Below are 15,411 nucleotides of genomic sequence, written 5' to 3'. Positions count from 1 at the left end.
TCAGTAGACTGAACTGTGGCTGGGAATTAGCTTTTCATTTTACAAGTTGAGTGATAAAAGTTGACTCATGTTAATCAAACAGGATGGGGTAAACAAATGTGTTTAAAAGTGTTTATTTATGTAATGATGGACTGCAACAAGCTTCTTGCACAGATGGCATGCAAGTAGGATTCCTTTCACTTCCTCATGTTGACATATGTTTAAACAGGTCAGATTTGCAGATAAATGTCAGTCATTTATTGTAATCAGATTTAAATTTAAGACACATTTACAGTCCTGGTGTTGAATCTACTTGCCCCTGGTTATGACTTAATGTACAACATTTGGAGGTATTATTAGAAAATTGCCTTAAATAAAGATAAAATGGATTTTTTGGGGGGATTTTTTTCCCCAGGATGTCATGCTCGACCTTGCAGGTGATTTATTATCACTCAAATGTAAATGATTTCCTGTTTTCTGTCCTTGCACAGTTGACGCAGGTGGGTTTGTCTCTCTCCTGGGCAGCGCAGCATGTTTTTCCATCACATATGTGTAGTAGGGAAGTGCCATGACGCGTGTGTCCCAGACTCACCCTCTAACCCGTCCCAGTCAGTTCTGGCTAGGTTTGACTTGGCTGGCATGCCGACTGCACAGTGGCGCAGCTGTGAGTCCACACTTAGCTTGTACACACAGAAAGAAAATACATTCAAATAACACAATACACACACACACACACACACACACACACACACACATACACACATGGTTCTACAGAGCAGAGGGCTGTGCATCCCTAATTACTCCAGTGACATGGAAACACTACAAAGTAGAAAGCATCTGCCTCCCCCCTCTTCTCTTACATGTCAACACTAATGCCCTTTTTGAAAAGAGGAAAAGAGAGGGAGAGAGAGAGAAGAGAGAGAGAGAGAGAGAGAGAGAGAGAGAGAGAGAGAGTGAGAGAGAGAGAGAGAGAGAGAGAGAGAGAGTGAGGGGGCCAATTTAGCACAAACCATCTGTCTACTGTAGTGAGATAATACATCTGTTATTCTGAGGTGGAACAGTATTGTAGAGCTGATTTTTACCGATGCATGGAGGAACCTGGAACAAGGTTACACGTCGAGTTACATCAGTTTTTACACCGCTTTGCCTTTTTAGGTAGTTTTGCTCTGAGTTCTTTACTCCCAGAAGCATTACGCACTAACGCACACACACACACACACGCACACACACACACACACACACACACACACACACACACACAGGCTATGTGCATTTCTAATCACAGCGTGGTTGAGTCTCTTCTTTTATCTCCAAACCAACATCCTGCTATAAAACACTCAAACATGAACAGATTCTATGTGCTACATGTTAATCTGCCCTCCATTTTCATGGAAAATGAAAATGAATAAATAAGCAAAGTCCACTTTATTTAAAGGTTTTTGTGTGTCTGAAACTGGACTGAGACATCAAACTCAAAACTGTCATTCTTTATTTCTAAAACATGTTCTTCAGATTGTCATTGGTTAAAACATTTGTTGGTATCTCATTGTGTTCTTCTGTTCCTTTAAGTTCAATATCAAACATTAGCTGCACATTAGTCAGTGTTAGAACAAAATCCCTTTTAAAATATTAAATATTCAGTGTTTTGCAATATTAAATATTCAATAGCATCCATTTAAGGGCTGTAACAGTGGTCAGGTCAGGAAGCAAGTACTGCGCAGAGTGCAGTCGGTTTGCTGAGTGAGGGGAGGATGCAGGGAGAGGTCGAAGCATGGATGGATGGATGGATGGATAGCGCTTATCTTGCCCTTTCTTTCCTTTCTTTTCCTGTCTTTTTTCTTGTAGCAGGCGCCCTTGGCCTCTGGAGCCAGCGGGCCACAGTTGAGTCCACAGAGTGCCTCCATATCTATGGCTCTCTGCGTTAATGTCCCCTGAGGCTGGGACTGGCGCTCAGCCCAACTCAGACCCCAGCCGAGCCTATCTCAGCCCAGACCACCGTGGCCCTCGCTCCGACTCCTTTGCCTCTCCATCCATTATGCAGCCAGTAGTCCCCAGCTGCAGCCCTCACATCTCTCTATTCACCCCTACATTTACTTCTCTCGCTCATCTACTCGCTCCCTGTGTCGGGTTGAGTTGTTCACTCACTCATTCAGACACTCAATCAGCCATGAGGCCGACAGTCAGCACAATCATGAGCAGCCTCACATTCACCGAACACATAAAACTGCCACCCGCATACTCTGTTATTGAAGTGATAGACTGAATTGAGTTTTAATTGAATTTAGATACATCTTCATAATTGCTGACAATCATTACACAAGATATTTACAGTCATTATGAAATATTACAATTGGAATTTACAGAAACTTTGTACAAAATATGCCTGACTTCAATGCCTGGATAGTGGGGTCCTTGTTAAGTCATTTCTGGAGAACAAAACATTGACCCAAAAGTCACTGGTGTCTGGAAGTGCTTTAGTTTCAGCAAGTAGATGCTTTAAGAGTCCATTAAAAAGAAAGAAAAGAGAGAAAAGTCCCAAAAGTACAGAGTCAGCAAAGTTGTGAATTGTGTTTTTCTTTTTCCTCAGTTAAATTGCTCTTTTTCTTTTTTGACTGAATGGAACATTTGATCTGTAATTCAACTGCAAAAACAACAACAGAGACCCATTTAAATAGAATAAATCCATAATATTTACACATAATGTGAGTATTGATTTATAAAAATGAATCATCTCTTTTTCTTTAAACATGATTTATGTTTATCTACAGTTTTCAAAACAGAAACCTAATCACAATGGAACGCATCATACTTCTATCATTCATTTCTACTGATAATGATGATTGTGGATTGCCATATTTATGCAGCAACTCTGGTTGCGATGAAAGGGCTTAAACTCAGCTCATCTATCAGCAAAGTTCTTACACCAGCTTAAGTCACGTTAAAGCCATTCTCCGCCTCTGAAGCTCCTCACACAATGGCAGAAAGTACAGAGGAGTCAAATGTTCTCTTTAAAAAAAACATAACACATGGTGAAATGGACTTCTGTCAGCACAGCAAAAGCAAAACATAAACTTGGCCAAAGCATCAGTGTCCAACAGTCCCGCTCTTTCACCGGATAATATGGGACCTTCAACAGACGAGGAAGCCTTCTCTGTCCAGCATTGGCACCATTAAAGCCCCACAGGGATGTCCAGAGAAAAGAGCGACCCCTGCTGTCCACCTGTTGTCATCCAGCGAAGCTCACACCAGCCACCTAGGTGTGCCATGCTAAGCAAAAGCTGCAAAATGGTAACTTGCGCTCGCTAAACAGAATAACCTCAACTAGTAGAACTAAAATGCTTTGCGCTCCATCGTCATCATGATTGAGATGCAAATGAAATCAAACATAAGCATGCTTTTAAAGGATGTTTTTGATATACAGTAATTATAGGAAAATAGACTATCAAGGATGACTCCTTTAAAATCATTTATAAAGCTTTCCTGGATGCAGACAGCTCGGCTACGAAGTAAATAGATACTAAACAAAACAAATCCTTAAAGTATATGCAAACACAAGCATAAATATTTGATCCACAGAGAGTAAGCTACGAATGACAAATATTAGTGATATATTGAAATTCTGGAACAGGCACCATTTCTGTCTTTTTAAAACTCGCTCTTCTTTTTAGAGTGTTTGTCAGTCGTTTTAAGGTGTTACCCAAATCCTAAAAGAGTCACTGCTGACTGAAGTGTTGGGTGCTGCTGCAGTCCATCCAAAAGTCTTTGCATTCTCCTCATATTTTCTAAAATGAACCAGCTAAAAAAGTTGGTGCACTGTTCATCTTTCTCTCTCTCTCTCTCTCTCTCTCTCTCTCACACCACCTCTCATCTCTCTTTCTTGAACTCTCTCATCTCCCTAACAACCCCTCCCTCCCCCCCGCCCCCCCTCCCTTCTTTGCATGCCTGCAACAAGATGGCCACCGGACGCCGCCAGGTTTAATGGACGTAGTATAGCCAGTAGACCACGTTGAAGAAGGAGAAGACGGTGGGGAAGATCATCCTGGACCACTTGTCGATAGAGTTCACGTCGGACAGGTCTGGGATGTTCACCTTGAGCTGGGAGGCCCGTCTCCGTAGGCGTGACTTCTTCTGGGCGTGGCGCTCCAAGGCGCTGTGGCCATAGTTCTGGCGGGCCATGGCTGCCCTGCGGTACTGCAATGTCGAGCTATCATAGGCCAGCATGGTGTTGCGGGGGTCTCCGGGTGCTCCCAGGCCCCGGGACAGATCCCCGGCACCACCCATCTCATTCTTCATCTCCAAGGTGCTGAACAGGATGTTGTCATCAGGAGTCATCTGTGTGAGGGTGTAAACACAGGTGGAGCCATGAGAAGTGACTGCCAAAGGGAAGTTTTTAGCTTAAAGTATGTTTAGTAAAATGATTACTCAAAACAAGTGCAGCTACAATGATCAGTAAGTAATTCACTGTGTGGAAAATACTGATGAGGTGCTAGAATGGGTAATGCAATGAGTCAAAATTGTGTTACTTACAGTGAAACTTTAAGCACTTTAAAAGCACTACTTAAATTATTGATCATCTGTCAATCAATATCTGAGTGATAATATAACCACAAGACTATGAAATAACATTCCTGGAAGAGCACAACGCACTCTACAAACTAATTCTCATGGAGAAATCTTCATTGTCATCTCAGAATTTCAACCAGAGTGTGGTTAAAATTCTGTCGATTCACAAGACAAACTGAATAAATAAAGAGAAAGCAAAGGAAAAAAATGTGACAGAAGAAGGTTGAGAGAAATAGTAAGGACTTTGCAAAGATGGAGGATAGGCTAAAAGGTTCAGGGGCAGGTCAGGAAAGACGTTGTGGGAAGTGAATTCGGATCAACATTTCTTCATCCATAGCCTGACTTCTGAGGAAAAATGTCCCTATAATCCAATCCTGTCCTGTTGCAAATGGAGCTTTTGTTGATTTTGTATAACTCACTTTGAAGCGGAGCCACTTAATTGGCACTATTCAAACTGCAAATGATCTCTTTCCCTTTTATGACGATCCATTTTTTAAAAAAATGCTTCACTTACTCTTAAGAGATTTATCAATTGTCTTTGAGGTTGTCCAGTATTTGTATCGAAACCATATTATCTTAAGAGAAGCCACTGATGTTTTCTTCTCTTTTGCCATATTTGTCATTTCCCATCAATTTTAGATAATTAGATAGTTAATGCCTGCAGAAATCAAACTGCTAAGCCATGTTTGTCAGGAAAATGCATGAAGAGCAAACCAAGAGAGGGAAAAAACACAATGGTGGGAGTGATGATCAAAGTTGCCTTAAAAAATCTATAGAAATCAAAGAAATGCACAAAAACTACAGCATTTTCCTCTGATCTGGATTGATTCAGATTGATGACATTGTTAGTTTTGACTTTCAAAACCTCCAGTACCTTATTTCTTTGCTCGCCTAGTCCTAATGCGGCATCGTCCACAAAGATGGGATCCCACATCGAGTCATATGCGTCAATTTCCCTCTGTTTCATTCTGGCATACAGAGCATCATCTCTCTGAACTACATTTCCCACCAGCCACTGCAAGCATACAAAATCAGCACTGTTACTTCGGGGAAAATCGTAGCTTGCCACACTCAGAAGGAAAGGGTGTTTGATTTTTTTTTATGTTGCTGTTGTTCCTGCTAACTTTAGCAGTTGAATAAAGTTAAAAGGGAAGGCTTTGGCACCACAGCCAGTGATTTCTCCAATGCGCCTTGCCCTTTGAGAGACACAGAAATATGGAAATAAAGTGTAAGCCAGTCATTGCTTCTGCATTCACTGTTTCAGATCCTAGTCTGAGTAATCATTCATTCAGCTGTTGTTGATACACAAGGCTAAACCAGTGAGAAACGGAGAGCTAGAGCTAGGAGTAAAGAGTGCTGGTAAAGGACATCAAGCATTGATCACAGCATCACATTGACCTTGAGAGGAGAAAAAGTCATTTGCTCCCACAGAAACAAACACACACATTAACTAACAGAACAAATACTTTCTGAAGATGTTTCGCCTGCACGTGTACCTTGTTGGGGTCGGGTCTCAGCTTCTCGTTATTGGCCGTGGCTGCTTTCTCAGCCGCCTTCTTCTGTCGCTGAGGGCCCTGGCCGAAGAAGATGTAGTTGACAAAGGCATACTCCAGCAGGGCCAGGAAGACAAACACAAAGCACCCCATCAGGTACATGTCAATAGCCTTCACGTAGGGGATCTTAGGGAGCGTCTCTCGCAAGTGGGTGTTGATGGTGGTCATGGTCAGCACCGTAGTGATCCCTGGAGATCAGTGGAGTCACACGTTTATAGAGAGAAAGAGTGAAGTCTTTAAACACTGTAAGACATTTTTACCTTACAAAATAAACTTGACAAAGGGTTATGCGAGATCACAAGATGGTTACGATGGTTGTTAGGTCCATAATCTTGGTCCAGACTTAAATATCTCAACTATATGATCAGTTGTCATGATACCCATAGTATGAATCCTACTGACTTGGTTGATCCCCTAACTGTCCCTCTACAGCCACCGTGAGGTTGACATTTGTGGTTTTGAGTGAAATATCTCAACAAATATTGGATGGGTTGATTAGAGCCATCAACAGGTCATTTTTTTTATTTTTCCAATACTAGGAATAATAATAACAGCCTCAAACACTTTTTGTGTTTAGTGCTAATTAGCACATCTTAGCATGCTAAAATGCTGAGCTATGGTGGTGAAAATGATCAATATCATACCAATTTAACCCAGCATGTTCACCTTGTCATTATGAGTATGAAAGTATGCCAATGTTAGTATTAAGCTAAGTAGTACAACCCATGGATGTATTAAGAGAGCTTAATACAACCAGGTGGGGCCAGGAAAACATTACATCACATATTCAGTAAGCAGCACAACACCAAAGCAAACCCAGAATTTTTTTGGCTTATGCGCTATGTGAGCAGTTTTGCAGTTTTCATTTGAGTAAATAGGCAACATATCAACATATATAATCTTAGGCTTGTTTCAGTGAAATTTGCCTGACATCAAAATAACCCAATTCAGGTGCTCACCTTTAAAGGATCTTCTTGTGGATGTAAGCTTCACGTTTATCAAGTTCAGTGTATTGTATTTATTTATAGCAAGCAGACAGGCCTGACAAGTGAACCCATAGCTATAGATAAAAAGATAATTCAAAACCTCCAGAGACTGAAACTGTGTGCATTGCATATGAGTAAGGTTTATATCCAATTATTTATCCAAATGGACAAGGAACAGAACTGTAAGCTATATAAAAAGCACAGCGTTGCCACTGTAAACATCTGCTATTAGTCACAGCACGATTCACCTGTTTTTTTTACATACACGCATTGTGTTTGATACATTAGTCATCTGCATGCACAATCTGCATTTGGTCAGATTCACACGTATTATAAATAACCCAGCAGCCAGCAGTGTCACTGTAGCATGGAGCCACATCTTTCATTGGTTGCACTCACTCGCTGCATGTTTGCAGGACACTGAGAGCAGGCAGATCTTTAAATCACGTTACTCCGAATGCACCGTCTGGGGCTCAATCCAACATGTGTCCCACTTCAGAAAACAAATGGTGTGTGACAAGAACGACACACATAAAGCTCAAAGCCATTCCCTCTGCTGCTTTGACCTGTCATAACCAAGTTTAACACTAAAGGGAGCTTTGTGGCATCTCAGTTTAGTATCAGTTGCTTTGACATTAAACATTACCCCAAGAGGTGCATTTAACCAAATGTGGCCACTTTTCATTCACTGTAATAGGCTGTAATTTAGCAGTGATCCAACTCTGATAAACTGGGCTCTCTCCAGCCAATGGGAGGCTCTGATAGACAGACAGGCAGAGAGGAAGACAGCACGCTTCAAGGTCGAGCTGCAGTGCTTCTCTCTCTGCATGAGTCATGCATATAGTCATCTCTGATCAACAGACATTTAGCCAGGCAGCCTATCGCAAGCTGCTATCACTCACATGCTTAGAGCTAATGAGAAAAAAAGTAAATGCTGGGAAAACTGAGTGAAAATAATGATCAGGCTTGTGACAGACAACATATAGCTATAGAGGCTCCCTATGTAAAAGGCTTGATGTTTGCTTAATGGAAATGTTATGGTCTGTTGTCATTTAGCTTTGGGTTATTTCCCAGGGTCATTGTTCAGCAGCAGCGAGGCGATCCTACCCAAGGCCACTCTGGCAGCGGAGGCGTCATAGTTGATCCAGAAGGAGACCCAGGAGAGGATGGTAATCAGGATGGAAGGCATGTATGTCTGCAGGATGAAGTAACCAATGTTCCTCTTCAATTTGAAACTGAGGGACAGGCGGGGGTAGGAACCTGAAGGAGGCAGAACAGAGAGGAAGTGGGATGGAAATAGATTTTCCTCAATGACGCCTACTAAAAGTTATATTTTTCTTGACATAAGAGAGCCTGCCATATCTGTCTCCAATACATGATGTTTTTGTGACTTTTAAATAAAAATAAAATCTAGGATCTATGGAAAGTTTTTATTTAGAGTCAATGTCCCATATCCTAATAAAATGTTGTTCATCTTAACAGAGCAGCCAATGCAGATGAAAAACTGCAAATTCAAAGGAGTGTGATAAAATTAGCATTGTTTTGTGTACCTGTAGAGAAGACCACATTCTTGGAGATGAGTTTATAGTCGACAATAGAGAACTGTGGCAGCTCTATTCTGTCGACCCCGGACACAGCGCCATCTCCGCCTCGCCAGTAAAACTCGATATCATCAGTGGTGTAGCCATCTGCAGAGGAGAAACCAAAAGCCTGGACACTTAGAGAAACATGTCCATGTCAGTGTTTTAGCCTGTTTAACAAATGGTGACAACCATCTTCTAAAAGAAACACACTTTTAGATTGATTTCTCAATTGCCAGATTTCCTTTTATTTCATGATGCTATTCAACTTACAATGACTTGAAACCTGCTTCAAATATGTGGATACCTCTCACTTAGTGAACAATAAGTTGTCTTAATTTTTTGTTGGAGTCACCTTGTAAATGCATAATCATGCGGGTTACTTTTTTAATATTCCTCCTTTGTGGTGCATTTAAAGTGCTTGCTAGAAGGTCTGGAAACATAACTTTGCTATCATGAATATTTTGTTGCACACAGCTATTTGAACATTAATGTTTGCATAGTGTGTCTTGTTTCCATGAACAGGTTTGAACAGGTTATGGACATTTACATGTACTCATGTACAGTACTTAAGTACAATTGTGAGTTACCTGTACTTTATTTGAGTATTTCCATTTGTTACTTTATTCACTCCACTACATTTCATCTAATGATGAATTATTTACTTTTACTCATTTACTCAACTTTCATGCAGCACTTTTACTTGTAAGGGAATATTTGTACATTGCAGTATTGATACTTCTTAGTAAAGGATCTGAGTATTACTTCCACCACTGCTGTTTTCACAACCTACTTACATCAACTTAAAACAATGGCTGTATCTGTAAGGAAGAACATTTATTTGAATTATACTTTTATGCTTGGGAGAATGGTTGGCACTAATGAAAAGTACAGACTTTTTTTTAAAGCATTACAATCGAAAAATTATGTAGGGCAACTCACTTAAAAGTAAGAAGCTTTGAAGCTGCTCTGTGGCTTTTCAGCAGAAAACAATTTTCTACATGTTTCATACATGGGGATCCACTATGGGTGTTCATGGTAGAGATGTTACAGTTAGAAAAGGGAAACAAATGTATGTAGTTCTTTAAATAGCTCCCCCCAACTTACACCTGACCAGAGGTCTCATCATCCAGAGTAATTAAAAGCACCTGTGTGGTTGTGCAGAGCCTTTTTTGTTTAAAAGTGAAAGCAGGCAGCAGAGATTTGGAGCTGGATGCATCTGTTCGGTGCACATGGATGGAGACCGTTGCAGGTGCAGTCAGGGGACTCCAGCATTGCAGACTGACTGTCTGTCTCTGACATGAACAGCGTTGCAGGCAAACAGAGAGCAGCCATCTCCCTGCTCCGATTTCTACTTTGTCTGCCTCGTACTCAACATAGAGGCAGTGACCTATTCAGATGTGATGAATAATTAAACTGCAAGGCTCTGATTTTTTTAAATTAACACATAATTCTTTGTTCCTGTAGTGGTGACATTTAAGTTGGAGCTGGTCATGGTGCTGGTGTGGGGTTGTTATTGGTCCGATATGCAGCTAACTTCACCCACAGGCCTTTTCCCCAGCAGACATTTTCAGTTGTCAGGACAGGTGTTTTATTTAAGTGTCTCAGTAAGACATTGAGGCTTCATGTTGAAGGTTGCAGTGGCCATATTCTTAAATATTATATATTGTCAACAAATCCCATGAAAATAATGAAACAAACAATGTTTTACAATATTACACATACAAGACTTACATACTTTGTCTGTGGCTCTCACCTCCAAAACTATGTGTTCACACTGAGTCACAGATATATAGTTTAACTCTTTTAACCCAGTGATTATAAAGATTTTGGATGCAGAATTTACTCAGAATAAACTACATTGCCCATCTTCATAGTAATGAAGGAAAATGTCACCCAGTGCAGGACTTTGACTCACTGATGTTTTTAGTCAGATCTTTTAGTAGTTGAGATCTGTGGCACATAGGTTTTATCAGGTAATATGTTTCATGGGATTTGTTGATAATAAGACGAGTATAGCCAGTCCTATCCAATAAATTTGGCATTTAAAGGATAAAACAAAGCACAGAAACAAAACACATCAGATCCTGGCTGCAGCTGTAATGCAGTTAATGCTGAAATTGTACACTGTCAGATACAGTAAGCTTTCACTACAGCTATCGCCTGCATTATCACCATCCCGGGCTTTTGCAACCCCACCTCACCCCAATTAGGGCCAAGCGAGTCCACCGTGCTGCTGTTTTGATGTGCGATTCGGTTCAGTTCTGATCAGCCATGAAGGGCCGCATTCAAGAGGGCATTGGGAGAGTTTGGAAAAGGGAGCTTTCAGCATGAAGAACAATGAAAAGAGCATTTTATCACTTGAGCGTTACTGCTCAGCCAGTTTGTTGATCCGTTAGTTCATGGCCAGTGTCGCTGCACATTTTTCGGATAGAGGTCTGTCAGCGTATTACATCACCGTACTCGTCCAGGGGCTGTCATATGTGTCCCAAAAGAATGAGAGAGAAAGACAATGTAACAGCCACTCTTATATGCATACATATGTGGGTGTGTATTGGCATAATATGTATGCAGTGGGTCTTCAGTACTGAAGGCTATAAATTAGTTATTACTCGGTGCAGCCCAGCATGTGACCAGTGTCCTGAGCCACAGTAGTGAGCTGCTGATGTATCGGGGGATCTGGGGTTTTAAGACTTGTGTCTGTTAAAAATGCATCAAGTTTATCAAGGGAAGTGAGAGTTCTCTGGGCTCATTAGTCTGAATAAAATAGCATGCTCTGGCATGAAGCGATTCCAACGTTAAAACCGTTGCCAGTTAATCCATATGAGAGCAGATACTGCCTGGTGATCAAAACTGGAGCTGTGTGTGTGTGTGTGTGTGTGTGTGTGTGTGTGTGTGTGTGTGTGTGTGTGTGTGTGTGTGTGTGCATTTTGTGTTGGGCTGCCTGAGAGAGGAGGAGGAGGAGGAGAAAAAATGAGAGTATGAGTGATGGAGAGAGAGATAAAAAGGCTGGGAGAGAAAAAAAGGAGAGGATGAGACTGTGCAAAGAAAGGAGATGAGAAACGGAAAGAGGGAGTGATGAGGGTAGAGATGGCGAGCATAATGGGAGAGAAGCGGAGAGAGGCGGTTCTGACCCGCACTGTTTTTGTGCTGCTTAACGCTGCTGGCAATAGTGTGATCAAACCCGGAAAGACTGAGCCCTACACCACATCCCAGCCCCATAATCCTTTTCTCTGGGGACCCAGATAAAGCACGCAGAGGACCTCGTCTTTCTCTCTCATGTTCCTCCGCGCTCCCTTCCTCCCTCGGCTCGAGAACGCCAGATCACGTACAATTACAAACTTCATGCGAAATGAGCTCTTTGTACTGAACAAACATGGAGGCAGTTTCAGGAGAATGCCGCACATAACATCCACAATCAGCACAACACTGAAACACTGGACCTAATCAAGCTCCTCCACGCTTTGGAAGCCACTGGAGTTGAATTAATTAGGGTAGATGTTATCAGTCAGCAAGCCATTAGTGATGTTCCTCTTCTTGATGTGTATCTCCTGATATCTCATCAGCCTTTCTCAGCATTTTTACATGCAGTCTTATCAACCTTCCCTCTACCTTTGCCACCACCGGGCTGGCAGGCTGTTTTCAAACCTACAGCTGCAGATTTCAGAGCTGCATGCGTACGTGGGATCTGTTTAAATCTACGTCTACGTGTGGGAGTGAGAGCTGGTTGTCAGGGACAACGGTACTTACAGCTTTCGATCTCTAGGGTGCAGTTTTGCTCGTCTAGAGGGTAGCGGCGCAGGTCCATCATGCAGGCTGCAGTTGTGGTGATCCTAGACACAGAGTGGGATGGGATATAGAGGATTCATCACAGAGCCAAACAAGGCACTCACAAGCAGCCCAGTCCATTTCATTTGACCTTCAACACTGAGTACGATGTACACATTAAAGCAGGATCATGACAAATTTGTATAATTTAGCAGTGCTTGACATGAAACCATTCCTCAGAAAACAACCATATTATCATATTATAGTATTAGCAATAGATGCATCAAGATCAACTCAACACTTGCCAGATCTGAATAAGTCTTCCTAGCAGTGGAAGCAAATCAAATGATTGACCAGTATCTTTTGTGTATCTGCTGCTTAAATCTGCATTTCCTGTTTTGAGGGTGCTGAATAAAACTAACTCAGATTGCTTTTCTTCAACATTTCCACCCTCTGATATAATAAACTCTTGCATCTCTACTCTCCTCTGGTCAACAAAGCTACACAAAAATATGACTTATTATCTATATTTGACTCAAGTATTGAAGTGTTACATTTAATACTAGCCTGTACAATACTGATCTTGATGTTTCAAGTTGTTTTTGCCCTTTTCACAAAGTCATGCTCTGTCACCCAAGTGAAAGTATCATACAGGGTTATCCAGCTCTGCTCTGATTGGTCCAGCTTGACAGAGTTACTTTCAATTGGGCAGATCACAATCACCTGAGTGAAGGATGTGTTTGTGTCTTCATATTGCTTGTCCTGCTATGTGAAGTTGATTTGACAATGTTTGACAAAGATGTCTGCTAGATTGAAATGTCACTCAATTAAAATTATTAGGAGCTACTATTCCAATGTGTGGATCTTTTTTTAGACAGAAAAATACTCTCATCTTCTCCCAGGCCATAGTTCAGCAGTACAGCCCAGTTTAGCCCATTTTTGCAGCATTTTTAGTACCATTTTCTAATAATTTATACAGAGCTGTAGCTAATTGTTAATATGTTATAAATCATTCACTGATGCTAACTGATCCGTCACAAGCTATGAATCAGGACAACATTTGGGTTGCCAGGTTGTGGTCCATTTAACAGCTTCATAACATTTACAACTGCAGACATGATGGATTAAATACCCTTTATTAATGACTTACTACAGAGTTAATAAGGAAGTGCCAACATTTGTAACTGAATAATGAGTGAACAGCAACAAGATTTTTTCAAACTTGCAAACCAAACTAAACATATAATATGGGGTGACGTATTAGAAAGTGCTACAATTTTGTTAATTGTTGTCTGTGTTAGATACTGACAACCTAAGCTTAGTTTTGAGTGTGTAGTATGTCCACACTTTAAATATACTTGAAAAAAGTCAGTTTGCATACTAACCTTTATCATGAGTTATGGTCCTACAATAGCTGTGAATCACAGTGAACAAAGGAATTTCAGGAGCTGCTCACAACTGAAAACCTGTTCTTAATTGATTCGCCTGGTTAAATAAAGGTTTAAAATAAAATGAAAAAATATTTAAAAAAAATTAAAATTAAAATGGATTACTGATGGTGGTGAGACAGCCCCAGAAACATTTTGGAAAACAAACTACATTTTGTGAAAAACCTTTTTCTTTGCACATTGTGTCATTTCAAAGTCAAAGTTTGTAATATGTTAACATTTATTGCATCATTTCCTGTTTGAATATTGGTGAGGTATATTTATGTCTTGTGTACTAACTGCAAAAACACATAATTAATATATTGCACATGCTGCATACAATATATATGGAACTGGGACGTAGCACTGGTTTTATGTTCGTATTAAAAAGGGTTCAACCTCTGGTCACACAATCCTTAAATGAAGAGTCGTCAAGTGTGAGCCAGCCACATCGGACAGGTTCACTCAGCGTGACGCACTTCCTGCTACACACACGACAAGTTGGCCAAAGCTGAGACGGGCTGGCACCCGGCCGTGCCAAACCCCTGAGGCTGTCTGAGAGAGACTGGACGCCCAATGTAACTACAGGGGCTAAATCTAGCAACCTAGGCTTGCAAGACCAACCCCCCTCCCAACACACGCACACACACTGATTGATATATAACATGATAGCATCATGCGACCATTAACAAGAATAGCAGCCTGTGGGAGAGTTCCCAGTATAGGTTGAAGCATTTGTCGTGACCTTGGGTTTCCCTTGTCATAGCTGGTTAGTGGCGTTTCATCAGTTTATTGCTTTAGTGGTCCATTCATTTATAGCTGACAATGAAAATGATCTTTGACCACCCAGCGCAGAGCAACTAGCAGACATTTGCAAAAATTAGTCAATCAATCAATTAGTCACGCTACAGAATATTAATCAGCAACTGTTTTGATAACTGATTAATCATTAGAGATATTTATTCAACAAAAACTTCAACCATCTGCTCCAATATGATTTGCTGCTTTTCTTTGCTTTATGTCATAAAAATGTTATGTCTTTGAGCCAGACTCTGAAGATGTCAAATTATATAATTGGGCTTAATTAATTATTTTTGATGAATTTTTTTCTAATTGAAAGATTAATTGATACATTAAAAAAATAATTGGCAGGTTAACTGATACTGAAAACAGCTGCAGCACAACTTAACATAACTCATTTAAATCAATCTGTCTGTGTTATTTTCTTTATCATTGTGTACAGTATCATTGAATTGGAAACAGTTTAAAATAATCTCACTGCACAGGTGGAGTTTAACTTATTTTAAGAAAAAAGATTAAATTTGATAATAGAAGTGGGTGATATTTATTAAATCCCCTATATGATATAATTGTGTATAATTATATACCATGATATATTTATTAATCTGGTAAATAATAAACAGCAGATAGAAATATATGGATTTGGTGAATTCAGCAAATTAAACTTAATCTATTCATCATTGATGCAAAAATCACAAATAAAATCCAGTGTTGCCATAAAACAGTACTGCTCATTGATTCACACATTTACACA

General features: G+C 40.5%; 1 protein-coding gene across 4 annotated transcripts in view; it reads right to left on the bottom strand.

Moving 5' to 3' along the window:
* Window positions 1-3,954: 3,954 nt before the first annotated feature.
* The window catches only part of gabrb2a (gamma-aminobutyric acid type A receptor subunit beta2a), a 29,041-nt gene continuing 17,584 nt past the window's right edge, over window positions 3,955-15,411 (bottom strand). The window contains exons 5-10 of one of the 4 annotated variants that reach the window (XM_053324356.1): window positions 12,412-12,494; window positions 8,632-8,769; window positions 8,189-8,341; window positions 6,039-6,283; window positions 5,408-5,557; window positions 3,955-4,311 (exon numbers count right to left, since the gene is read on the bottom strand). In XM_053324356.1, coding sequence (XP_053180331.1) covers window positions 3,955-4,311; window positions 5,408-5,557; window positions 6,039-6,283; window positions 8,189-8,341; window positions 8,632-8,769; window positions 12,412-12,494 — 1,126 coding nt within the window. Of the gene's footprint in view, window positions 4,312-5,407; window positions 5,558-5,993; window positions 6,284-8,188; window positions 8,342-8,631; window positions 8,770-12,411; window positions 12,495-15,411 lie in introns of all 4 variants that reach the window. The other 3 variants (XM_053324357.1, XM_053324358.1, XM_053324359.1) reach the window with 3 other exon arrangements.

The sequence above is a fragment of the Scomber japonicus genome, chromosome 8 (genome assembly GCF_027409825.1).
Source record: "Scomber japonicus isolate fScoJap1 chromosome 8, fScoJap1.pri, whole genome shotgun sequence".
In the NCBI taxonomy this organism is placed as follows: Eukaryota; Metazoa; Chordata; class Actinopteri; order Scombriformes; family Scombridae; genus Scomber; species Scomber japonicus.
Note: the sequence above shows the minus strand (reverse complement) of the source record. Positions and strands in the feature narration are given on the sequence as shown.